The sequence below is a fragment of the Lepisma saccharinum genome, chromosome 20 (genome assembly GCF_977018435.1).
Source record: "Lepisma saccharinum chromosome 20, izLepSacc3.1, whole genome shotgun sequence".
In the NCBI taxonomy this organism is placed as follows: domain Eukaryota; kingdom Metazoa; phylum Arthropoda; class Insecta; order Zygentoma; family Lepismatidae; genus Lepisma; species Lepisma saccharinum.
The window spans coordinates 52,822,756-52,850,323 of NC_139248.1; the positions used below are offsets into that span (position 1 = coordinate 52,822,756).

General features: G+C 37.8%; 1 protein-coding gene across 2 annotated transcripts; it reads left to right on the top strand.

Annotated features, from left to right (window-relative positions):
* The first annotated feature begins 501 nt into the window (after positions 1 to 501).
* On the top strand, positions 502 to 26,909 carry LOC146003617 (uncharacterized). 2 transcript variants are annotated; one of them, XM_083141932.1, is made up of 5 exons: positions 502 to 636; positions 4,565 to 4,752; positions 10,123 to 10,226; positions 17,500 to 17,577; positions 26,602 to 26,909. In XM_083141932.1, exons 2-5 carry the CDS (start codon positions 4,567 to 4,569, stop codon positions 26,741 to 26,743), a joined length of 510 nt encoding a protein of 169 aa, XP_082998058.1. In that variant the 5' UTR covers positions 502 to 636; positions 4,565 to 4,566; the 3' UTR covers positions 26,744 to 26,909. The 2 variants fall into 2 exon arrangements, with proteins under 2 accessions (XP_082998058.1, XP_082998059.1); XM_083141933.1 differs by lacking the exon at positions 17,500 to 17,577.
* Positions 26,910 to 27,568: the final 659 nt, after the last annotated feature.

The following is a 27,568-nucleotide window of genomic DNA, read 5'->3' on the forward strand; positions in this document are numbered from 1 at the left end:
CTGTAGGTTCAGGATCCAGTTCCAATAATATAGTCTATTTGCCAGTGGTGGGACCAGAAAAGAATTGGCAAGAGTGGAAGAGGCAAAATTGAGGCGAGAATATTTTCTGAATTCTGAGATACCCCTAAATACAATACCATACGAAAATCTTAAATTAAAATGATCGTCCCCTACACACACACTCCTTGGTGCTGTCACTGTTATCTGAACATAAAGCAAATTAACTCTGTCAGTAATCTACCGGCCAAAATTTGATAATTTTCCCAGTACTATCTCTACGAACCAAAGCGTGTAGTGTCTCAAAAGGTTTAGATAAGTCCAATTTGCATAATTTTGGTGAACCCCCAGGAAAATTATGCACGAACCGCGCCTGGAAAAGATACATCATAGACTTGTGTTGTGTAAATTTGAGCCATCCTCCAACAGACGTCATACAAAAATTCCTTGACATAAAAAGTTCATAAGGCTCCACCTGTATACATTCGACTTTTATTTATAATTATAGCAATAGAAGTCGTTAAATAAACGTGTAAAGTTTTTGACAAGTTTCTTGAGAGAAGTGTTCAAAAGATAAATTGTATCGAATCGACAGTATACAACTGAAAAAGATACATAATACAAGATCGTGGTATGGTGGTATGTATAAAAAATTCTTGGGATTTCTCTGACCCACATAATTTTTATTGCTATGATAATTTTAATGCGGAACACATTACTTTCGATAAGATTGCGTTTTTTTGTCTCTAGTTACTAGAGCTATGAGATTAATGACTAGTCCAATGATACGCTGTATTATTATTTAAAATATTTACATAAACCTAGCCTATAGTATAAAATACATCGGACACGAGTCTTCTGGAATTTTCTTCACTTTTTAAAATTTAAGTAGACGGAAATCGTGGATGGTTATCAGCTCGTCCGACTGTTTTTTTTTTATTTGTACAATACTCTGTCTTAATCATACTAATTAAAAATAAAGGTAACTGTTTAGTATCGGGCCAACGTATTTCTTCAATTTTACAGAAGAAACTACTTACGGAAATGAGTTTCTGTGGCATTTGCAAAGTTCGTGAAGGTATTTTCTTTCATCGTGAAATCTATTTAACCCGGAAATCATGTATTTTTCAAGAAAAATATCTCTCCGACGCACAATTCCCGTTCCTTTCATTTCCTTCGTCTACGTGAACCGGATGTTGCGTACGATCGATGACGTAACCCCCTGTCAGTGTTTCCAACCACGCCGTTGTTTTGCCAGAAGATAACAATTTTAACTATGTTTGCCTAACCTAACCTTGCCGTGCATGGTTTGGGGCTATTCATGAATGGTTTGTGGAGCTATCCGTGAATGGTTTGTGGGGCTATCCGTGAATGGTTTGTGGGGCTACACGTGCATGATTCGTGGGGCTATTCATGAATGGTTTGTGGTTTGGGTTACAAACCCTTTTTTAACTGTTAACCTAACCTAACCAGTGGCGTAGCGTTATAGTACGCCCGTACGCCCGGCGTTCCCAGATTTAAAATTTCAAAAATGCTAAAATGCTGTGATTATAAAGTAAAACGTGACTAATTTCAAATATGTTTGACCTTCATGGCATTATAATAGCTATTTTCCGCTATCCGCTTGCAACGCTCCACTCTCAACACTCGTTCAAGCATCTCTTTTCAATGCCTTTCCCATCCGGACGCCGAGCAGGTTCGGCGTACGGGACTCCTATATTCCTTGCTGCCTTTATGGAGGGAAAGCTTCCATTTCTACAGCACGCGCGTAAATGGGCTCTCTTACGCTGGCGTACGAGAGGTCTACCGTGATTGGTTCATGTGACCCTTCCTGCCTTCTGAAGCAGACGACAGCGGTAGAATTCCTACCCGGTTCTTCGCTCTTCGCGCTCATGTAACTCGTGGTATGTGATGCTACAATACGCAATATTGACTGACGTAACTTTACCAATTTCAAATATACTGCTTCTTAATGGCCACTGCATTGTATGATTTATCGCACGAACAGCGATGTGCATTAGAAACTAAAAGATCAACACAGTTTTTGTGAAGTATGTTGGTGAAGTCCTCGTGGTAGAAATTCAACCTGTTGCTGCTCTACCAGTTAACCCGCAAAACTATTAATTTTTTAATTGTATTTTTTCGTTATTATCTAACTGCTTAATATTGTGTCAATGGAAATGTTTAGCATTCATTTGAAAACTCTTAACATCGAATGGTATCTGGACAAAATTATTTTAAAATGTTTATCAGCATTCTCAAGATGTAATAAACAGTGGTCTGAATTACTAATCGGCACTGTTACGTCAGTAGAGTGTACGATATTTGGATCATCCACTCTGCTTTGCACAGTGCGCCAAGACAACAGAGGTCTCTGGTTCGAATCCCAGCGTGAGCACGGGTGTTCTTTGTCAGTGTCCCTTCATCAATATCATCACTCATATTCATATTCGCGATTAACCAAAAGTGGTAGAAAAGCGAAGTAAAATAAACCAAATCAATGAGTAGTTGAATCAACCACAACAATGACGTCTGCTGTTGTTCAAAGGCGATTGTGATTCAGGTAGGTTTTCTAATGACTTGCGTCATGCAGAAAGGTATAAAACATCAGAGTTCAAAACATTTGTTGCATAGTGAGGCATCTAATTGTCTAGCTAAAACATGCATGGATGATGTTTTATTGAAAACCCAGCTGACTTCAGGCAAATAAACAATACCTGTGGCGACTAATACCATAAGTACGTTATTAAGCAAGAAAGGGCCGACCCTTCCTTCGGACTTGGCGTTCCCACCCGAAATGTCCATGCTACGCCACTGAACCTAACGTAACTTAACTATGTTAACGTAACGTAGTCAGTAACACGAAAGTAGGTATTTCCCGGTTAAGAAGGTTGGAAACACTGAATTCCACAACGCGACTCAAGCTGTGTCCGCTATATTGTGTGTTACTGAAGCGAAAGAAGGAAGAACAATAATTACTGTTAATGTCAAAAATTGAAATTATTTTCGTAAGAAAAGCAAATCCCACCTAAAGGAATGTTTCGCAATGCACAATAGGTAAGTTCGAATGTTAAAAACGACGAAATAAACGAGTGAGAGGTGTTGTCCCGATACTAAATAGGCAATAAAATAAATTTGTGCAAGTGAAAGATATTTCCATATTGTTATTTTTCGTATGATCAGGAATTGGATTTATTGTTTGACTTGAAATTTTACTGTTCGGTTAATCTGTCAGAACAATTGAACCCACAAGACACGTTAAATAATAGTTAAGGTAAGGTAAAGTTCCCCGTGCATATAGTACCGTGCCATGAAGGCACAGTTAGGGAATGTAGAGCTAGGGCCAGACACATTCTCGATCGAGGCCACTTTGGAGGTGATGTGATCATCACCACGCTCCGGCCGGCTTTACCTCCATAGTTGGCCCCAGCCCTGGTATCCATTGATTTGAGGCTGGGTGAGCCCCAGAACCGCTTTATGCTTCGGTTTTCTGCCACTTTTGGCTAATCACAAAGATGGCAATGAGTGATGAAATGATGAAATTGATCATATTGATCTTTGTAACTCACAATGAACAGCCATGCGCAGACCGTGATTCGAGCCCGGGACTTCTGGCGTCGTATCGTAGCGCACTGTGCTAACCACTCCATCACAGAGGCCGGCCAATAAATAGTTGTTGTTGATTTATTTTACGTCCCTTGTCTGTCACCATTTGGCCAATCGCGATGATTGGGACGAATGACGATAAGATGAAATTAATGAAGGGACAAACACATTTGAACAACACCAACTCGAAACCCCGTAGAGGATTATTCTGACTGTAGAAGCGCCAGTATCTCGTTGCAGTGGCGTGTCCAGGATTTTCAAAAGTAAGGGGTTACATATACTTTTTCTGGGTTATTTTCCTACCTTTGGCGTTATTTTTTTAGGAATACTGGCCCAAAGGAGGGGGGTTATAACACCCCCACCGCCTGGGCACGCCACTGTCTCGTTGGCCTGCAACAGTGAAGTTACTGGAGTGTACTACATGGAAATGAGATTTCCATATTTTGGTTCTCGATCATATGGAGATGTAACCCCTTATCTGAAATTCTTACTGATAAATGTTAAAGAGGTGGTAAAATCCCATGATGGATGGTCAGAGCATAGAGTCTATGCAACTTTTCTCCCCAACTTTTGAAACTGGGCCCTCCAACTTCTTTTAAAGTAGCTTCCCAATTGTCCTCACGACACCCGATGTCGTAGTGGGACTGGTAACGTTTTTGTCTTGTAATCAAGGGGTCCCTGGTTTGTAATCTGGTGGAGGCACAAGTGGTTCAGACCCCACTTTAAACTGTAGGTGCAGTTCCGATTAGCTTTCCTGTGCATAAAGTGAACTTTAAAAACAAAACAACTCTGGGTAAACACCGAAATTTTGGATTCTTCCACCAGGAATTGAACCTGGGTTCCCTAGCACCGAAACCAAGAGTGCTACGCATTTTAATTTGTCTAATGCAATTGAAGTATATTTATTATAATGTAAATGTGATGAACATACTATATTTGTGATAACTTCGTTCTGTTTCAGACATGGCTGGATTCACAAAAAGAAGATGTGATGTAAGCGAGGAACAAAAGCACCTGCTGGACAAGGCAAAGGAGACAAAACACCCTCATATGAATAAAGAGTTTGCTGCCTACAATGTTGAAGCAGGAGGTGTCCATGAGACCTGCCAAGGAAGCTGCAATCCTGAAGGCAACCGTGATTGCCCCGGAGTAGGTTTTTACTCTTTATATTCACTTAATTATACTTATTATTACTAGAGACTGGATGTTAGGAACTAAAAAAAACACTCCAAAATAGGTAGACTAAAAATCGAGAAAATAGGCACTAAAACATGCTACCAATGAAATATATCATTAAATCATGCTAATAAGGACAATACACCTGAGTGGACATGTGGGTTTATACTACATAAAACGGAAAGAATGTAATACATAATACATGCTTAACATATATAAATATAATAATACATGCTTAACATTCTGATGAGAGCACTATATAACTCTCACACAATAGCTCTTGGCAGTGACCATGTAACAATAGAAGCCAGGAATTTGGAAAAACACATCCTTCTAGAATGAAGGTTTGGGTTGCCAGAAACGTATGGAAAATTTGAAGTAGAATTTTTACGATACGGAGTGAAAGTATAACACATTCAAAAAAATATTGGCTACTGTACATTTGGGTTGTTTTAATGTAAGGCCAAGATAATTTTAAAAATCAGATAAATAGGCATTATATCCATGTAAATAGGTAAATAAACTTTTGTGTACGAAACTCTAAGACCCTGACATGAACTTATATTAAGTCATTTTTCTGACATCCGTAACAATAAAGAATAGGCATTTCGCCTAACATCCGGTCTCTAATTACTGGTGGTACTGGCCTCATTCCCACATGCCTCAGCAGAGGTGGGAGATCATCCAACAAGTTATGGGGTGATGTGTGGTCAGCACGAGGAACCAGCAGTCATTGTTGTAGTGTAGTGTTCCATGACTGGATTACACTACTCATTCATAGCTCCCCAATTTTCCTCATCATGGTTGGTGGTCACTGGTCCCATTCACTTAATCTCAGGAGAAAGGTTGTTACGGTTCCCCCAGGAGACTCAAATCCTGTAGCTCGAGCACAAGACCACATGGTCACAGCAAGAAATACATTGTGTTGAAGGGGAACACTTTTACCAGGTGAATAAAAAATTCCAGCTAGTTATATATATATAAACACACACACACACACACACACACAGAGCATTCCCTGACATTCGCTACGAGACTCGGCGGCAAGCGGCCCGGCGTCAGCGCTTGTATTTCCCGTTGAACGGGGTCTGCGACAGTCGCTAGAGTCGGCTATTTAAATTACAGTTTTCAAATTGTGTACTAACCTTGACTACAGAAGGTGTTGAAAATGATGTCCCTCTGCTGCAACACATTCCTGGCATCTCCGAAGGAAATTGGCATTTACACGTGCAAGTTCGTCTACTGTAATTCTCCCGATTTCTCGTACAATACTCTCTTTTAACTCACGATTGGTGTGCGGATTGTCTTTGTGTACTTTATTTTTTAGATGTATTTTATATTTTTAGATTCAAGAATTTTAGCGGCTCTTAATGCTGTGGTTTTTGAAACACCCGTTTCTTGTGAGAGGCGGCGGATAGATTTCAGAGGAGATTGTTCTAACCTTTGTCCTATCTCATCGAGTTTTTTGTCAGTAAGTACACGTGGGTTTTTCTTTCCACTTTTACTCAGCACTGACCCTGTTACTCTAAACTTTTTACGAGGTTTAATATAGTGGTCCTATGTGGAACGGGAACACCAGGAAATTTCGTTGCAAAATGTCGTCGCACTTCTCCACAATTCCTCTTTCCGAAGTAACACTCGACAAGATAAATCCTTTGTTGTAATGTAAACTTTCGTGGTGCCATATTAAGCCACAATCTTCAACACACGGACATGACACAACACAACTTCCGAGGGAGGATTATCCTGGTGTCAGTCTCCAACGTCAACGGAAAGGGAAAGAGGGCGAAGGCAGGGAGAGCGAAAAAAACAGTCTGTAGCGTGCGACTGTCGCGGACCCCGTTCACCAGGAAAAACAAGCAGACGCCGGACCGCTTGCCGCCGAGTCTCGTATAGTGGAACCACGAGCAAAACAACCTGCGCAGACCCGCGACTCCTGTGCACCGTACTCCCGCGAGTAGGGGAGGGGGAAAGTGGACCATGCTTCCTTATGGCCCGAGGTGGAGGGAAGAAGGGAAAGCTGCGCGGGAACTTTTCGTCCCAAGGTTTTTTTCCTTGTGGTCGATCTATAGCGAATGTCAGGGAATGCTCTATATATAAATATGAATGAATACATGTACACATATGTATCAAAGTTTATTTTATTAACTGTTTCTAAAATTAACATTCATAGAATAAGTTCAATCCATTTTTATTAGTGGTCATATACATACCACAACAACAAATAGGGTTACGAGTTATACCGTAATATCTTTTCCAGAATATAAAACATTGACTGTAACTTTTATTTATTATTTTCCGTGATCTTGCACTGCATAGTTTTAGTCAAATTGTACCCTGTCTACAACTTTGTGTTATTCAAGATAATTAAGATTTTATAAATGCTAAAATTCTGGTGTAATGCAAGCGTTCAATTTTGTTAAAAACTTTAAAAAAAATTCAAACTAATGTTGACTCTTATTGCCGAGTCACTAAAAATTCCCTGTTGCATCGGTTTATTCAGGATTTTCAATTGCTGGGGTAGTAACGACATTTGCATTGGAGGTTGGGGTGTATGAAAGGAATTTAGTGTCATAATGACCATAAATAAGGATGTTACAGAAAATGTATAACATCTTACACAACACATATCAAAATAACTATTTAATGTGAGCAATGAGTTTTCATAAGTCATTGACAAAACAAACCTGCCCTCTCCCATTGTGAGGAGAGAAGACGTGATTACACATCTCAAACAACCTTCCAAAAATTAAAAAGAATACTGTGAATGAAATGCAATATGTGTGTGTAACATATAAGTTTATGGTAACATCCATTTTCCAGGGGGGAAGCCGTGCCCGCCCCCTTGCATTATCTTTCCGGATGCCCAAGCTGAGAACATAAATCTTTAACCAAATATGCATAACTTCGTAAAATACATTCTCCTCTACTTCCATATAGAACATGTTACCTGAAATAATAGAATACTTAGTATTCATTACTTTTTATATATTTTTTTCAATCACCTGCCTGGCAGGAGTATACAAAAGATGACTAGCACATTTGTAACCTCCATTTTTCTATTCTAATAACAGATCCCATTGCAGTAGCACTGACTGAGGTAATTCCACACAGGTAGAGTCCAGCACAGATATTTCTGCTGTGCGATGTGCGACACAACTCAAGAAGCAGTGTTGCTAATGGAGCAGATAGAAAAATTGCTGCAGTGCGCCGATGCACAGCTGTTACGTACAACAAGAAAATTAGAGAATTCAGGTCTCTCTAACGTTGAGTTTTAAACGTCATGCATTATACCAGGACTAGGATTAATATGTACTAACAAGTGGCTTTGTATGTAGCAACATACATATGGACTAAAAATTTGCAAAATATGAACTAACACATACGTAAAATTACCAAAAATGCTGCAAAGAAGACTTCTTCATACGATTCCTTATTTGAGTGACTCCAAACAAAATTAAAAAAAATATTATTTTCCATTGCATTATTGCACTGGTGGCGTTCTAACTGTTCACTCCCAAAACCCGTATACACTGGTACGGAACTGCTACGGCAGATAATAACATGCCAACGTGTTAAATCGCGATTATTGGACCACAACACTCCGCGTCAAGCAGTATTATTATTTAATCTCTGTGATCGGCGACAGTCGGTTGCTTTTGTTGTACATTTACAAACGATGCCGGGTTCCAAAACAATAACAACATATACTGCCACTAGACGATAAGCTGCGCGGCTTTTTCTTTTGCTATGAACCAGGGCCGGCGCTAGTCATTTTGTCTCCCTGGGCGGTGGCGGCAGATGCTGCTCCATTTTGAACCCCGATTTAACCTGGCTGATAACCCAAGAACACACTTCGAAATATGAGATGTGCAAAATATCTTATCAATACTAGTTTTGGTTCTCGAGAAACATGCCTTCAAACACAGCTGAAATTCACGTCCTACATCAATGAAGTGAACACGTCCTCTGATTGGCCTATTATTATTATATGATAATAACTTTATTGTTGCAGATGCACACTAGATTTACCAGTGTATTTTAGTTAAAAATTCCTAATCTTCAATTACTTTGAACCTTAAGTTAGTTTTGTAAACAGTCATTTTCCACAGTACTTATAGGGAACTCTGATGTGTAAATGAAGTAATAATTAATATAATATTATTATTATTTTGTTTTTTGACTAAAGCAAGTGTTATTCAATTTTTTTTCTCCTCCATAGCCATTTGTAATGTGTTCCATGGCGTGAATGGATGATTCAAAGTAGTATCATTAAAAAAAATTGACGAATTTCCATCCCAACACAAGCAGCATTCATGCTACCTTCATAGCTGAACAAATTAAATGATCGATTAACATTCAGGAGTTCTGAGTTCTGCCCTCTGCATAGGCATTTCTTTCATAACATCTGTTCATCTATTGTATATAATCACTATTTGGGTATTTTCATCATATGTAGTAAAAAATTACAGAAAAGCTGTGAAAAATAAGAAAAATATGTGAATACAATTATAGAAGTACTACTACTGAGATAGCAGTTTGCACACCTTCTGAAAAAGTGTTTAAAAGTAGTAGTATAAATCATAATCTGTAAGACAGGAGATTGATTCTATAAAAAAAATTCACTCTTATTACATACAATCACAACATTGATTGATTTGGTTTATTTTACTTTGCTTTTCTGCCACTTTTGGCTAATCGCGAAGATGAGGATGAAATTGATGTAGGGACACTCCCAAAGAACACCCATGCCCAGGTTGAGATATGAACCCAGGGCTACTAGCATCGTAGCATGGTGTGCTAACCACTCTGCCGTTGCTGATATATACAAATACATGTGTATTGAGTGAGTTTTCCCCTCCTCCCAAAATCAAAACCTTTTCTGTCACTGTAGCCTATCTCTTCATAGTTTTCAAATTAAAAACAAAAACTTTTATAATAATGTGGCTTTGTTGATAGATGTATGTTGCACGTGAAACTGTTCCTACCATGTGATGTGTATGTAATACAGTTATAGACCCTGCTTGAAGCAACTTCAACATTTGTTTGAACCACTGAAAGAGGCAATGTGGGAAGACTTTTGATTTATTGATAGATTTGGTGTTTTAAGTCCACTTTATGCACAGTAAGGCTAATCGGGTCTGGACCTACAGTTTAAAGTGGGATCCGAATCACTATGTGCTTCCACCGGGTATCGAACGGAAGACTTTAGAGTCTGAAACAGTGCAAAGATTGTGCAACAGTCGTTGTGCACAAGCAGTTCTTCTTTTAGAGGTATCCAGTTACATTAATTAGCTCAGAATTACTCTATGAGGCATACTATTCTTTGATCTTTACTTTCAGCCTTGCAATAAATCAAACAAGAGGAAAATAATTTGCATTCTACTCACCATTGTGTTGCTAGCAGTTGTTATATATGGGATCATTATGATTATAACAATCACCAGGTAAATATCTTGATAATAATTGTGACAAACATAATGTGTTTTCTGGAATTATCATTTTTTTAAATTTTTTTATAACAAAAAATAATTAGCCATGAGTGTGTATATTGTCCTATCAGCTTCATGACACACAAAATTTGAGAAATGTCTTTTATCTAATGCTATCAAACATAATGTACGTGGGTCTTTGCCATAAACCTTATGAGTTACATGGTTGTACATTTGGAAACTATTGTCACAGCATTAACAAATCGGTGTTAGCAAACGTAAAATTAGGTACCTCACACAGTTGTTTCAAATGATGGCCAGAAACTTCAATGTAAGCATGGCAGTGGCATACGAGTTTCTGCCACACCCTTTCAAATGGCCCTGGCATGTTGCAAATCACATCACAGGCGGTGGCAATCCTAGCAACTAATTTTATGTCCTTGTTCATTTAGGTTTCATAAACAAGTGATATTTAGATATCCCCAGATGAAAAAATCGAGTGGATTTAGTTAGAGTGGACTCGCAGGACAGAAAATAGGGCCTCCCTGTCCATTTCAGCAAGTAGGAAAGCTAATGGTAACATCCAGATAATCACTGACATCTGCACTAAAGTGAGGTGGTGCTCCATATATCAGTATGCTGGCTTCTCTGACCTTAGGTCCCTATGTTCAACTGTTCAGTGGTGCATCACTTATTTCCTGTTTCATTTTTGTATGCTTTTACTGATTCACCCTATATATGACAACACTAAAATCCCAAACCATCTCATGATTTTGAAGAGATTATCTTGACTTTTTTGGGGGTGAAAAGAATGATCTTGTTTCCACTGGATGCATTTTCTTGACCAATTTTGTAGTCTCCAAGACAAATATTTATGACACTAAACTCGAAGTCTGGTCACATCTCTGAAGGCTCCGATTGAGATAAATTTAATAATATTTTTTCGTGCTGTTGTCCCATCTTGTTCACACACCACGATGGTGACTCGATGATGGTGTAATGTGATGGAGTGAATATTAGGTTTTGCAACCTTTAACATGTCTGTGATTATCACTAGGAGTGCAGCCAGAGGTGAGGTGATGCCGCTCCCCCGTGATCCTCATTGATCAAAGTAAAGATTTGCAATATCAAGCAAAATCGCCAGTTTTCTTTCATCTTATTTGTTTGCTTCATCCCAACAATATGTGTTCGTATGTGGCATGCACCCATGTTTCTTTCTAACTCATTGCCAATGCAGTTTTTAAGCAGTGCCTGGGGCATGCGTTTACAGGCTTCAGTGAAACGAAGTGGCAGAAGTAAGATGGTGCACTGCATCAATCAAGTCACTCTAATTGAAGTGACTGAAAGTCAACATCACAAGTATCCTGCCTAATAAAACCTTTGTGCAATTCTGAGTTTATAATTTCAACTTTTATCCTCTGTAATATATTGTAGGTCACGATTCCACTCATTTTAACCCTCCATTATATGTGTCATTTTCCGTATCATACTTAGGAAAGTCGAATACACCTGTCTCCAAACCCTTTAACTATGTTCAAGGCCGGCACGTATCCAGGAATTCCTTTCGGGGGGGGGGGGGCTAAACACCATTTTTTTAAGGGGTATAGTAAGAACCTCACAATTGTGTGTTTAAGACCAGAGGTGGCAATTGGGTTCCAAAACGAGAGGGGGGGGGAGGGTGTGGAGGGCGTTGCAAGGAAAGCTTACTTTCTCTTGGTAGACAAGGCTTAACATTAAGAGGCCATAATGTTGAGGCAAGAAAATAAAAAATGGGGAGCAACTATCCCTTAAATCGTCGCCACTGTAAGGCTGTCATTTTAATCAGAACGTGAAATCGGAACATTTTTTACCACTCGACTCCTCTGTTTCCATGCATTAACATTGTGTGCTGGAACCATCTCAGTATGCGTGTTTGTCCATTTCTTCTCATCAGGCATAAAAACATCTATGGTGTCTTTGAGTGTTTTTACGAAGTTATTACACATGCACGGGATGGACAATCCACTCAAATTCCATTCAAATTGTGGGCTGCGAACTGGACGCAGACAGCTCTCGAATATTTCTCTGATTCGAGCCTGAACACCACTAACGTGTCTTGTCCTCCCATGTTTGCAGCTCTTATAAAAGCCGAAACCCACCATATTGTTCAGATTCAGGCCTTCGCACTCACAAGTGTTCAAAATGCCTGTCACAGCTTCCGCTGTCTTGTCATATATCGGCACGAAACAAAGGAAGTCTTCTCGAATACAGGTGGATCACGAAACAATTAATGCACAGTGAAAACCCTTCCGTTCCCAACACATCTAATATTTCGTCTCCCAGTATGATCAAATGCTTACTCATTTATCTCCAGTGACCTGCCCAAGGGAGGGTTGGTGAGGTCATCACCCCATTTGACCCAGTATTCCTTTTTTTATATAAAAAAAGAAAAAAAGAGGAACGTCAAAGACAGGAAAAAAATGGCAAAATCAGGACTGACCACCAAAATAGTATGCGTAACCCCTCTACCTTCCGAAAATCCTGGGCACGCCTCTCTTTATCTCGGACACATTTTTTAAAATCAACTCACCAGAAGTTTTTATCATTCGGGATTTGAGATTGAAGTAAGATGCGTTCTTCCTGCAGGTTTGGATATGATCCTTTAGGGTGCTGTCGTCTGCCTGCCTTCACATCTAACCTTAACAAGGCCCTAATTTTCCATCCTTGTGACTTGGATTTTCAATACTTAGGAAGGTTTCAGACCGAAGGGACACGTGATACATGTAGATTGGAATGGGCCCATCAACACCAACGTTTCACACCGTAGCACCACAAAAGGCCGCACAAACCTAATCTTCAGGCGACACGGTGTGAAATCTCCCTTATTAGGCCACTGTCATTGTCACCTCAAAGTAGTAGCTCTTATTGACCACAGAAAAACATACTGCTCAACCAGTGGGAATGCTCCTCAGTTTTCTTCTCTCTCCTATATTTTCTGTGCTTGTTCACTATACAGGCAACACCTTAAGATTTGATATACACAGGACATGTACTATGTAGACATTTTTAAGAATAATCGGTTGAAGTCAAGGATGGCAAGGTGGCTCAGTTGGTAGAGCCCTGATTTGGGTCCTGGTAGAGCCTGCAATTTCCGCCTAAAATGTCTACATATGCAACATCTTCTTGCTTTCTCTTCTCGACATTCATAAAATTTTCGGCTGTCTCATTATGATAGTTAAGTGTTTGAATGTGTTTCGAACCCAGTAGGCTTAAACAAAAGTATTTTTTTAAGAGAGAGAGAGAGAGAGAGAGAGAGAGAGAGAGAGAGAGAGAGAGAGAGAGAGAGAGAGAGAGAGACACACACCTTGATCTCTTCGGCCCTCGAACCGAACTAGCACTACACTGAGGTCCCGGAAGTGCTGCTGTCGTCAATGTCTTCATTTTCGAATCACTAAATCTTATAAAGCAACCAGAGGAAGCTGATTGATCACTAATCGACTGTATGAATTGTCACACTTACCTCTGAAATCTCATTAACCGATTCTTTGTACAGATCAACCGAAAAATTGAATCCTCGTATTTATATCCTCATTATATTCTAGAACGTTACGCAGATAAAACGATTCGTTAATATTGCCAGTAGTTGACTCCTTCTCTCATTCAAGAACGTACCCTCTCCCGCCTTCCAGAGATTATAAATTACAACGAATCGCCCTACGTGTGGTGCTACCTTTGTTGCGCAGCTTCCAAATGCTGATAAGTCTCTACATAGTGCTCAAGTGTGCTGCGACAACACCGAAAGCGCAAGAAAAGTTTACGTGCAATATTATCAACAACAGGTTTATAGAACATTCCGTCTTGCCTCGATAATTGTCTATCTCCTTAAATCATTGTCACATTATTCAAAAAGCCAAAATCCTAATTTTATCTAGTGTAAACAAAAAAAAAAAAAAAAAATGCTGAAGGGGGGGCTCGAGCCTCCTGATTCCCACCTTGGATACGTGCTATTGACAATAATGTTATAGAACACTCTCCGTCTTGTCTTGATAATTATTTCCCTCAGATTTATAAATTTATTATCTTCACATTATTCAAGACGACAATAATCTAATTTTATCTAGTGAAAATTTAAAAATTTCCTTAGGGGGAGAGGTCTCGAGCCACCTCATCCCCACCTTGGATACGTGCTATTAACAATAACAGGGGTATAAAACATGCTCTGTCTGGTCTCGATAATTATTTCTCTCCTTACATTATTTTCACATTATTCAAGTAGCCAAAAACCTAATTTTATCTAACGTAAACTGAAAAATTTCCTGGGGAAAGGGTCGAGCCCCCTGTGCCCCATCTTGGATATGTGCTATTATCAATAACAGAGTTACGGAACATTCTCCGTGTTGCCTCGATAATTATTTCTCTCTTTAAATTATTGTCACATTATTTTATTTCACACAACAAGAAACCTAAAACTTTTGGGAGTCTCGAGCCCCCTAAGCCCCCACCCCCTATGGATACGTGCCTGGTTCAAGGTATGAAATACAAAGAGTGAATTATGCTGAACATTCTTTCTTGTAAGATAAACTGCGATTTTCTGCTGCACTTTCTAAATGACGTAATATTATAAAGTTAACGTCAGTCTCATGCCTGGAGTACAGTTCTCCCTCACTTCTATCATTAAAGCCTGATTTACATTGGTGGAGAGTAACTGGAGTGAGTAAGGTAAAGTGAATTACTGTCCTTGTGTAAACAACTGGGGCGAGTACTGGATTTTTTCACTTGCGCGTACACTCGACAGACCACTTGATCAATGTAAACACTTTCTGAGGAGAGTATAGAGTTTGTATTGTGATAGTGTTATGAGTTTGCTTATTAATTGTAATTGTGATTAAAAAATCAACCATGAATTCGGTGATCGAATTCCAACATAAAATTGGTAGAACTGTACCGTGATATGAGTGTCCATGGAATTTGTGTCGATTATAGGAGGAACAAACAAAAGAAACTATGGGCGTATGAGGCTATAAGTGCAGAAGATGGGACATGATGTATTTGGCAGAAGTAAAATTGAAAATAAAGAATTTATGTTCTATGTACAACCAAGAACAATTGAAAGTAGAAAAATCAAGGAAGTTGGCTTTGTATCTAGACATGCTCACGTACATTATTGTATTCATTTCTTGTAAAAAAAAAAGCATGTAAACAGTTTTAGAGCTCTTTTTTAATCGCCAACGATGTCGATGGGTTCATCCCATGCGTGCCGACTACGTGGGTTCTCCGGGGCTCGAGCACCCACATAAATAATCTTGCGGGTGCGCCGCACCCACAAGATTTTTAGTTTGATAAAAACAAAATAAAATAAATATTTCTCACTTGCCATTATCAAAAAATAATAAGCAATTAAAACATTGAGATGGGACAGACTTTGATAAAGACAAGCTAACATTGCACAGGGACATGTTTCTAGATGTGTGCAGAACGAAGAAAGAAAAAGTGGCCAACTTGTCAGACATTACAAATATTTTAAGTAGAGAAAACAGTGGTCCCATGCGTGAAATGCTCACAGAATTTGTGAAGTTTGTACGGGTGATTTTAACTATACCTGTTACTTCTTGTACCTCTGAGCGGTCATTTTCAGCACTTTAGACGATTGAAAACGATTTTGGGGTCAGCAGTGACCCAAAAAATATTGAATGATTTGGCAATTTTGCATGTTCATAAAGAAATGACTAAAAATATTGACATTACAAAAATTGCAAACAAATTCAGAAATGCAAGTGAAGTAAGAAGGAATGTGTTTTATATTGAAAGTTAACATGTCATGATTATTATTATTTGGTACAAAAAGTTAGTCATTTTGTAGTTTCTGTTCACAATAAAATCCTTGCATAGTTCTTTCTGCAATACAATTAAAATTATTTGCATTTATGCAGATTTTTTCATTTTAATTTGTATGAATTTGGTATTTTCTTTTAGTAACGTGTTGATAATATCATTGCCTCTTGCAATCATTGCGCATGTAAGTTGTTTAAAGTATGCAATACTTGATAATTACAGATCTAACCACCATTGATATGCACCCACAGAAATTTCGGAAAGTCGGCACCCTTGGTTCATCCTGTCAAAAGAGCATCAAACAGCTGCACCCACTATCCCACTTTGCTAGAGTCGAGTAGAAAGTGTGTTAACAGCTACTCGCCATAGAAGGGTCCAATCGAGCAGACAGGCCAGTAACTCGACCCAGTAACTCTCCCACTCACTCAACCAATGTAAACCAGCCTTTACACATAGCTACTCCACGTGCCTAATGGAGGATTAAGCCAGCAGTCTTCCTTGTTGATCCTGCGACTGATGATATCATAAATGTCCATAAATATTTTTCAGAAATCAAGATCAGAGGCAGATCATTATTTTTTTTAGGGTATTGATGAAGGTGAAAAGATTTGCAAAGATTTTGAATTCACTGTTACTTACACAGAACACTAATTCATCAAAGCCATAGACCTAGATCTCTGACATACTGTGCCATTGCTCTACCAACTGAGCTACTAGATTCTTTGCTATTGCTCATTTACCTGCGTGGAGTTGTCTCTGTCAATGCTACCGCAAGTGGTTTGATTGATTGATTGAATTAAAATTTTTGGGTGCGTCGGCACTTTAGGCCATTTTGCACCCTTCAATGTATATGGGAAAATATCCCCTTATCTAAAATTTTTACTTAGAAATTTAAAACAAGGGGCATAAAACCCTTGGGAAAAATTAAAAGTGCAAGGTTGTAAAGGGACATGCACAAGACAAACACAACACAATAAAAAGTAAGAATAAGATAAAAGTTTCTCACAGGCAGTGGAAGAGTACAGCTCTTCACAAAAAGCTAAACACATTTGATAAAACTTGGTCGTCATCTCCCAACAGGGATGACAAAAATTTGGGAAGATTAAAAGTCTGCCTGAGGAAAGCAAATTTGGCACATTCAACAAGAATGGAGGGTCCAGCCCTTGCAGCAAGTGACCATGCGTTAGACGGCTATGTCCAATATGCAGTCTAGTGAGAAGAACTTATTCTCGAAGAGATGGATGGGATGAGGAACACCATACTACCGCAAGCGAGTCAGTTTCACTGTTGAAATCAATGGTGACTAGTTTCTCCCAGCAGAACCAGTTCTGGCCTGCTAGCTCAGTAGGTAATGGCACATTATGCCAGAGATCCAGGTTCAAATCCTGGTAATGTTGCATCTTTTTACTGAAATTTATGCACAGTGCATCTCCTGTGTGCCAAATAGTAAGGTAATTTAATTTGCATCTCTACACAGGGAGAAACTAGGCACCATCGATGACAACACTGTTTCAAAGATCTGGCCGCAGGCAGTAACAGACAAAACTCCACACAGGTAAAACAGCAAGAGCAAACAATCAGGTAAAACCAGGGCTTGCTCAGTAGCTTAGTTTGTAGATCCAGAGATCCGGGTGTGAGTTCCAGTCGAGCCTGCATTTTTCACTGAAATTTATGTTTATATTGCTTTGATATCTCCAAAACCAAATGAACTAGAAATAAAAAAAAATCTGGCTTGAAAGCATAGGCGTAACTTGGCGCCCCCTCCCCAAGTTTTCAGGATTAATAAACAGGGTGTCCACAATTTTGCACAAACAAAATTATCTGACTTTACCATATTTTCCAGACCAAGAACGAAAATTTTCTAGACCAAGTCTTCAATTTATGTATTTAAACATGTGTGTAATTTTAACTAAACACAGTCTTGGGATCTCACTTAACCAAACTTTTACAATATTCACTTAATATGTTAAAAGTAATAAGAAGGGAAACTGACTGTTCGATAATGGCATCAGGGGTGAGTTTTTACGTAATACTTGTCACATAAACAAATATTTCTTATTATAAACAAGTCATAACAATTATAGAAAAATAATATATACTTATAATAAAATTTTAACAGGAAAACTTGTTTTGAGCTTGCCCCTTCTCTTCCCCACCAAGTTAAGTCCCAAGTTCGATTCTGTCCCCTCACAATTAGGTTCCAAGTTATGCTCATGGTTGCAAGTGTGAATTTTCTACATATTCATATTTTCAATCAGCTACTCCGTTTATCTGTTCTAATAAAAAAATCGAAACCAATAACCTATCGATTTATCTGAAAATACTACAGATAGAAACATAAAATTTGGTGGACAGAAATCTAGGGTGTTCGGAAAAAGGGACATAAGTCACAATGTGGTCAGTATAATTTTACATTAGGCATGAGCAATGATTCTAAACAGTGATGATCAAACATGTATATCATGTCTGTAATGTTTGCTATTAAAAGAATAAACACAAAAAAATGTCTGCTATAAAACTGCATTTTTGGACTTCATTGCCTTTTCCCGAAATAGAATTATCATTACTATATAAAGGGTCTTGATCCAATTGCTGATTGGCTTAGTTTATTTTACTTCGCATTTCTTCCACTTTTGGGTAATTGCAGAGATGAGGATGTATGGTGACAAGATGAAATAGGTGAAGGGACAATCACAAATACATGGACAGCACCCCCCTTCCCACACACACACATACAACCAATTATACTGGTCATAGGTCTAGATGTTAATCTTGGTAGTCTGTATAATGTAGTCCAGAGTTTGATTCAATTGTGTGTGTGTCTATGGAAGTTAAATGATTGAAAGTTAACAGCTCATATATGTTTAATCTTTTATATCAAAGTAAATAAAGCTACAAACAAGGACGCATTTAGGGAAGGAGATCCAGGGGGTATGGACCCCTCCCGAAGGCTTTACCAAGTACTAAAATGGAATAATGAAAACATGAAATAATAAAATAACTAAAATTAAATAATGATAATTTACTTGTTTAATCGAGGGTTATTTATTCTGCCGAGTTTATTGGAAGGCAAGGATTATATTTGGATCATTCGGCTTTGAAGGACAGTACAAAAGAAGATTCATGCAAAATTTATTACTACTTATAATAATATGCATAAAATATTACCAGGAACTTTATTTTTCATCAACTGGAGTTAACATCCTTATTGATATTAAATTCTTTATCTATTTAACTTTAATTTCCTTGACAGGCAGTTGTTATTTTTAAACATTTTACAGACCTTAACTATACATAAGCAACACAATGAATACAAGCTATTACATCACTATCCTTATGCAGTCTGTTTACCTATTCATCTAATAAAAATAAAATATTAGTTAATTTGAATATTTTAATTAATACTATTTAATTAATTTAATATACAGTAGAACATCATTTATCCGCACACTCAAAAAAGCAAGATTCAGTTTGCCAAGCAACTTTGAATTTGTCAACTAGCAGTACAGTACAGTACTGTTTTTTAAGAGTGCTTCTATGTGTAGTACTGTGTACTGTATGTATAAAATAAACTTGTACTGTGCATGCTTTTCTTTGTTAAATAAACATACGTTTGATTATCCGTAAAAATCGTTATTCGCATAACCTTCGGTCCCAATTAATGTGGATAAACGACCTTCTACTGTAATTATAACTATTTTAATTTAAACATTATTATTATTATTATTATTTTGAGACACTTGGTTCGGACCCATCCCCAAGAAATACATTTCTAGATACATGCCTGGCTACAAACATGTGACTTGATGTAGAAAAGATACACAAAGTGTAAACTTCATTCTAGAAAATCTTTCTTGATTGTTTTGTCCATTTGTTTGTTCAAATTAGTAATTTAAGCATTCGAAATCTGTTGCACAGAGGGTTCTTTTGATAGATATTGACATTTGATAGTCAGTGAAGAGTCAAAAGTTGGCAATCAATATTATAGGGACCTCTCGGTAACCAATAAAAGCATATCTCTTTTGTGAGTAAAATGTCAATAAGTTAATAAGTTATATTAGTTTGGCTATATGAGAAACTATATCGGTATCGGTAAGTATAGGCTGAAATTTTTTCACCGATACCATTGTTTTTGAGTGGCTAGAAGTGCATCCAAAACCAACATTTGTTTCTTTTCAAAGGTTCGTTCACTTTTTGCAACTTACTTTTGGCTTTGAAGAAAGGTGAAAAAAACGTATTTGTGCATTTGTTAATTGAACGTGGACTCAAGTTCCATGAACAGCAAGTACGTGACAAAGATCCATACGCAGATAAGACTAGCAATCAGGTATCTTGCAAATCAAGGGTAATGTGAAATTATCATCACAGGAGTTCCTTCGAAGTCTACCAGGCTTTGATCCTACAGATGTGGCCTCATGTAACAATAATCCCAATGAGGTTCCTGCAGCCAAAGAGGCATCTGGTGTATTGTGGACATCTCTCTCTTTAAGATCCCCCGCAGTCAAACCGTCATCGGCCATGTGAGTGGTGGACGTGTCTCAGACATAGTACATAGCATATTCCTGGAAATTCAAATACCTGGGCTAATCCCCCTTTTCCTTTCCAACTTTAGACTCTTGTTTGTCCTGTATAACTGGGTTTCAACAGGCATGTTTCAACACAGGGAAAGCGGCAAGGGAATAATTTTATTTGAATAACAGTTGATTGCACTTACTTCCTGGAAAGTGTAGTGATGGGTTTGGATTTCCTTCCACGCCAAGGGATAGAACTATGCATTTGATTTTTTTAAGAAATCATTTTGCTGAAAGTAAAGTCACGTCAGAATATCACTGCACCGAAGTCAATCGCTTGATATAGAAGCAAGAGACTGGTAAGCTTTCATTCTCTCCTTACATTTAATTTATTATTTTTTATTCTCTTTGTTAAAGTACATAAAAGAGACGAGGTAGGTTTTACATTGCAGTTTTACTGTTACTTTCAGACGTCCTGTCCTGGGCTGGTAAATCGCCAATTATTCTTGTATGTATCCACGGATGATTTAATGTTAGTTTGGGAAGAGTGATCCCTTAGTTTTAGGGGAAGTTGAAGGTGCATGATCTCAGTTTTCAACATTGAGGGGGGGGGGGGAGACGATAGCCTTGCTCTTAGCTTCTCATAATATTTCTCTCATGTTTGAAACATCTGATCGATTGTCACTGATTTAAAAAAAACAAAAAAAAACTGTAAAGTTGAGATGGATCGTTGCAACAGAGCATCATTATTTTCCTGTAGTTTACGGTTATTACAAGCATAAGAAAACAGTTTCTCTTTGTGACATTTCAGGAGAACACGCGCTCCCTTCATCAGACATTTATTTTAATTTTGACTAAAGATAGTTATAACAATGGTTAGTAATTTTTTAAACAAAAAGAATCCGTTATATAATGGATGTTTTCAATGTTACATTGTTGTAATATAGCAACTTAACTGTGAAAAGAAGTAGTCTGTTTTATTTTTATTTCAGATTTTTTTATCACATTATTTTTTATTTATAATTATGAATCCCAAATATCATCAGGTAATTCAAATTCATCATTGTTTTCACAAAGTCTCTTGATGTTTTCTGTTACATTAAATTTTAAAGATGGTGGCTTACTCCATTTGTGAAAAAGAAAACTCCATACTGGATCTATGTTACCATTTTCATCATTTAATTTATTCCAGTGTTCTTCTGCAATGAACGAAGCTTCCCAGACATTCAACTCTGTGTTTCCCGTTAATCTTTTTAAAACCCTTCTCTTTTTAATCAAATGCTTCTCTTCGATGATATGAGTTGACAAACCTGTTCTTGGGTTTAGATTTATATGTCCAAATCGTGTTCGTGCCATCTTATTGACATTTTCCTTGCTGTTTGTCCCACATAATCCTTTGAACATGAACAACTTATATTATATATTCCTGTGAAAAGTAGAAAGCCGAAATATGCATGCTGCGAGAATATGGCCTCCCCGATAGCAAAGTGGTAAGATCGCCGCCTTGTAATCAAGAGGGGTCATGGGTTTGACACTGGGTTGAAGCACAGTGGTTTGGATTCCACTAGAAACTGATCAATATTAATTACAATTACACACAGAAATGAAATAATTGGTTTTGTTTTACATATATTTTTTGTAATTCTCTTTTCTGTACTTCTCAATTCTCTTCTTCAAGAGGTTTAAATGAAAACTTCCTTTGTTTAATCATTTCTGCTATAAGCCTCCCATGATTTCCAACGTATTTGATTCATGAAACTAACGATAAGGAGTTTTTGTTCTTGTATATTGTTTGCAATAATTCTGGACATTTTCTAATTAAGATTAACAGAGAGAGTGGTTCGAAATTATTTCTCCATTCATTTTTTTTTTCAAATCTATGAATTCTCATGTGTCACAGCTCACAGACGTGGCCACAGTGGCTCAGTCGGTAATGCACCTGACTACCATGCTAAAGGTCCCGGGTTCGATCCCCAGCCGGTTCAAATCTGGGAACTTTTCTAAGGTTGAAAGTGGCCCCGGCACCCACCCAGCATCGAATAACATGGGTACCTGGGAGAAATCCTGGGGGGTAAAGGCGGTCAGGGGCATGATGCTGATCACATCACCCCCAACTACGACCGGATCAAGAAAGTGTGGGGCGTTACCCCCACACCCCCTATACGCCTTCATGGCATGGTGCTATGCACAGGTGAGCACTTTACCTTTTTTTTTATCACATCTCACAGACACGCACAATACAGATATATCTATGTAAGAGAACACATCTCTTTAAAAGTCTTCTTGTTATGAGAGAGAGATTGGAACACCAAGCATAAGTTTAAAAATGAATACTCTAGCCAGAGTTGGTATACCATAATTCAAATACAATTGGCAACATTGGATCTGATTGAAAATCCGACGATTTGCCTGTGCGGATAAGAGATCATGACAGGGTGTAATACACATTGCCATACAGCAAACCTTGCTTGCGATTGTCAGACATTCCACTGCAGTTTCCTCCACCTTCTCTCATGCAAGCAGCACACAACACCAATCTGCTAGCAGATAGCACTGTCAGTAACATACAAGCAACAGATCACGAAACAAAACACCGATCCTGTGGGGTAGGTATGAAAACTGTCAACCTCGTCACGCAGGAAAATTGATTTCTTGAACTGGTTTACGTTCCATTCCACACCGATCAAAGCCGAACAAAATGTGCGGTGTTCAATTACATGAAGACTGAAACTATAACCTGAATCTAAACATTTCGGTACTCCCGAACTGAATCTTCCTCTCAGAAATTTCATTTCAGTGAACTGTTAATGTGCCTTGCAGTAAACCAGTTTGGGGTACCGAAACTGAAATTATGTAGAACCCAAATCCAGTCCGAACATGAGTAAAGCATTTGACAAGCTGAATCCTGTAATTCTCATACAAAGACTACATTCAGTGGGGGTATCGGGTCAGCTATTAGAACTGTTAACTAGTTATATATCAAACCGGACGCAAACTGTTGTATTGAACGGTTTTTCATCTTCTGAAAGGAAGGTATCATCTGGAGTGTCCCAAGGTTCCAACTTAGGTCCATACTCGTTTATATTATTTGTAAACGATGTGCCCCTAAAAATGACAAAAAGCTAAGGTCTTAATACGCAGATGACGTAAAGTTGTACCACCAGATTTGGTCAGTAGACGACTCCATAAAACTGAAAGACAATTTGAACAATTTTGCCGAGTGGTGCACACAAACAGGAATGGTCCTGAACGTAGATAAATGCAAGATTGTATATTTTAGTAATAAGAAAAGAGTTGTTGCTTATGACTATAGTATAGACAATAAAATAGTTCAACAATCAAACAATGTCATAGATTTAGGCGTTAATTTTACTTCTGACTTAACATTTAATTGTCATTATCAAGCGATCATAAAAAGAAGTCTGAAGCTTGTAGGTTTTATCAGGAGAAACTTTTGCATAATTTTTCAGTCTCAATGGTAAATAGGATATACATCTCACTAATTCGCCCGATGTTAGAATATTGCAGTTCAATCTGAAATCCGCAGCATAAGACTTGGGAAAATGCGGTGGAAAAGGTACAAATGCAAATGGATAAATGGTTGTTTTAAAAGCAATATTGGATATCGTAATAGAAATTATGTAACTTTATGTAGCCATTTTGGTACCAATACCTTGAAAGAAAGAAGAGATTTTAATGATCTAATGTTTTTACGTAAATTAGTAAGACAAGATTGGCTATGTTCTGAGCTGTTAGAGATAAACTTTCAGGTAACAAATTTTACAGTGAGGAACAGAACCCCCTTCTACATGCCATTCTCAAGGTTAAACATACACAAAAACTCTCCAATAGTAAGAGTTCAGGAATCGTTTAATGAGTTATTTTTAGTGCATGATTTGGACATATTTTTCAATTCATGTAATGCTATTAGGCACAAAATTCTGTAAAACATTATATTTTATCGGATATGTCTGTAAAGGAGTTTTAACTGTATTTACATGTTGTTACACTATCATAAATTTTAACATATGTTATGTATTAACATTTGTGTATATCAGTGGCGAAGCTAAGGCGTAAATACTGGGTAGGCTGAAAAATCTGCTTATATTTTTTTTATACAGCAGGTCCAAGCGTTGATTCTTGTTTGTTGCAAAAGTATCAATTACTCTTTCCTTTAAGCCTTGATCAATAGAAAGTTCTTTAACCAGTTGTTTTTCAATGGCTATTGTACTGGGAGAATTAATCTTTCATTTTTCATTGAATTACGGAGATAATATTTTACCCTCTTCAGGGTGCTCATACTTCTTTCGGAGGAAGCTGTTGTAACAGTGAATGTCAAGATCAACTTGATAAGTTGTGTTACTTCTTTGTAGATTGTTTGAAGATCATTGCTAACTATGAATTTTAGAAGGTCTGCAGGAAGTAAATGCTTTTCTTCATCAGCATAGATATTCTTTAAATAGTTTTCTAATCGTTTTTTGTTGAAAAATGGACATGTGGACAGAAGGTTATTTAATATCATCACAGGAAAATGTAGTTTATATCCCCCAAAGCTAGTTTTGTCTAGCAATTCAACAAATTTTATCTTTTCAAGATCTCCAAAACATATTTCCATTTGTACAGTCAGTGTGTCCAAGATTTCGTAGATTAAGCATCTGAGAGCCACGAAGTCTTGTTCACTTACATCTACTTCACTGCAAATCCTCTTAGAGTTGTCAACACATAATTTCACAGTATTATATTTTCATAACCTAAATACACTATGTGACACACACACAAAAAAACGCGCGCATGCACTTGAAGTAAATTAACATTCAACAATCCAGCGCGTGAACGACGCACTTTGCACAAGAAGACTAGAAGCACAACAGGTTGGTTCTGAGGCTAGCCGCTTTCACCCAGCGAATCGGCAGTCCCCACCCCTTACACTCCCCTTCCAGCTAAGCAGAGCTCACGCTGTAGCTGCCTTTTACCGCGAGGCTTTTCGTCAAAAGCCTCACAGCTCGGACCGAACGTGCTCTCCTTTTTCTGGCCTGACTGACGAGATATCTGGAAGGAGCAGCGGAACCAAACGTTCGGATTACATAGTTTAATTAGTTTTAACGAACTTTGATGGTTACAGGGTACAAGAACATTTTAATTTCAACATTTTTTGGGGTAGGCTAAGCTTCATAGGAGCTTCGCCACTGGTGTATATTATTAAAATTATCTTTGTGTACCTTATGTTCAGCATAAATGGGACTTCGGTCCTGTGATGGACAAATAAAGAAATTAAATGAAATTGAACCAAAACTCCCGTGCTCACTTCTGCAAGACAGAAACTTGCCTCTGCTGTTTTCGTTCAGGTTCAGGAAGACAAAGTACATCGGAATCAGTATTTTTTATTTCGGTTTAGTTTCAGTTGCGATCCCTGGATCTATGTTTATATATTGATGCAATAACATTAATACCACTGTTGTTTTAATATATATATTTTTTAATGGTGGTGACAGTAGTTGTACTACTACTACTCAGGTCTATTTATTCATTTTGTGGTTGGCATTCTAGCTATGGACTGAAACTACTTTACTTTACACACTGGTTCCTAACATCCATTAACATAACAATCAGGCTTAGCTAAGTGTTTTTCAGCACCTGAGGTATCGTTAGAGCAACTGCTTCATTCACATATTGTTTTGTTTCATATGAAGCCTAGCACAGTCCCTTCTGCTAAGATAAGCACGCACATTGCACACAACACTGTGCTACAGCCTCCACTTCCCAAATGAGGTAACTTTTTTGTTTCTTCCAGAAAAATTCAAGGATTACTCAAATCATATTTATCTGCTTTGTTTCCTATGATGAGAGTTCTACAATTAAAACAAAACCACCAACAAGGCAGAGACTACCCTCTCCAAGACCACATATGACAGATGGTTCTCTCATTTTAAGTTATTTCTGGAATTATCTAACCTGGACTTTCGGGTATAAATAATTAAATTAATCTGTACCTTTGGGACATTTATACGTGAACATTCTGTTTTTAACTGTTACCTGCTAAAATTTTAATGTTGATTCTAATGTTTTAGGAACCGCCGCAAAGATCCATGCTGCACAGATGCTACCACATGCTGCCCTAGGCATCCAATGACACCAGGAGGAGATTGCATCTGCCCTGGCCAGCAAGTCACTACAACGGGTGCAGAAGCAGCAAATGATTACTCGCAATGAAAACTTGGGACATAATTGTGAGAAGGCATATTCTCTTGTTGACTCTAAAAATTTCATGCCAGTTCCATCATTTGAACACGATTTTTATGTCTTCAACTTATATTTTGTATGATGAATGTACATGGTGTTACTTTTGTGACAAGATTTGAATAAAGCTATTGCTAAAGATGGTTTCTGTAACTTCTGGTTCTTAATGTTCATATTTTGGTTTAGAGCAGGTAACGAACTTTGTACATTTGGGTTGAGAAAATTTAATAAAATACAATAGATTCAATGGAATTTTGAAAGGAAAAAAATAATGAGAAACTCAAATTAGATACCATATCATAATTTCAAAACCGGCTCTTCAATCCACGCGAGAACTGAGCTCAGAATCTTCCGTGCCAGTCTTGCCTCAACCGTCGAGCTGTTTACATCGCAGACATTGAGAAAATCAGCAGTACTGCCAACCGCACAACACATGAAAACCCGCACATGCATGTCAAGTAGAATGTATTTTTGCTTCTTTTTGTCTCCTGAACCATACAATTATTATAGTACTTTCTGTGCATAGATTATGTAATAAATGTGTCATTACTTAATATAAATTGCGAAATATCTTCGATACATGATGGCATGTGTGTATATTTATTTCTGTGCATAGATTATGTAATAAACCTGTCATTACTTAATATAAATCGCGAAATATCTTCGAAACATGAGGGCATGTGTGTTCTTTGACTATTGGGATAATGTTTACAGCCCTCAACTCTTGCAAAAGTTCAGTGTAAAAATGATGCAAAATGCCTGCATCAGATACATTTTTTAACTAAAAAGATCCGATCA

Bases quoted from the DNA above. Each gene is read 5' to 3' on its own strand.
- LOC146003617 (XM_083141932.1), top strand. From the start codon at position 4,567: ATGGCTGGATTCACAAAAAGAAGATGTGATGTAAGCGAGGAACAAAAG. The intron at 4,753-10,122 runs GTAGGTTTTTAC...CTTTACTTTCAG, and splicing joins GCAACCGTGATTGCCCCGGA to CCTTGCAATAAATCAAACAA. The intron at 17,578-26,601 runs GTAAAACAGCAA...CTAATGTTTTAG, and splicing joins ACAGACAAAACTCCACACAG to GAACCGCCGCAAAGATCCAT.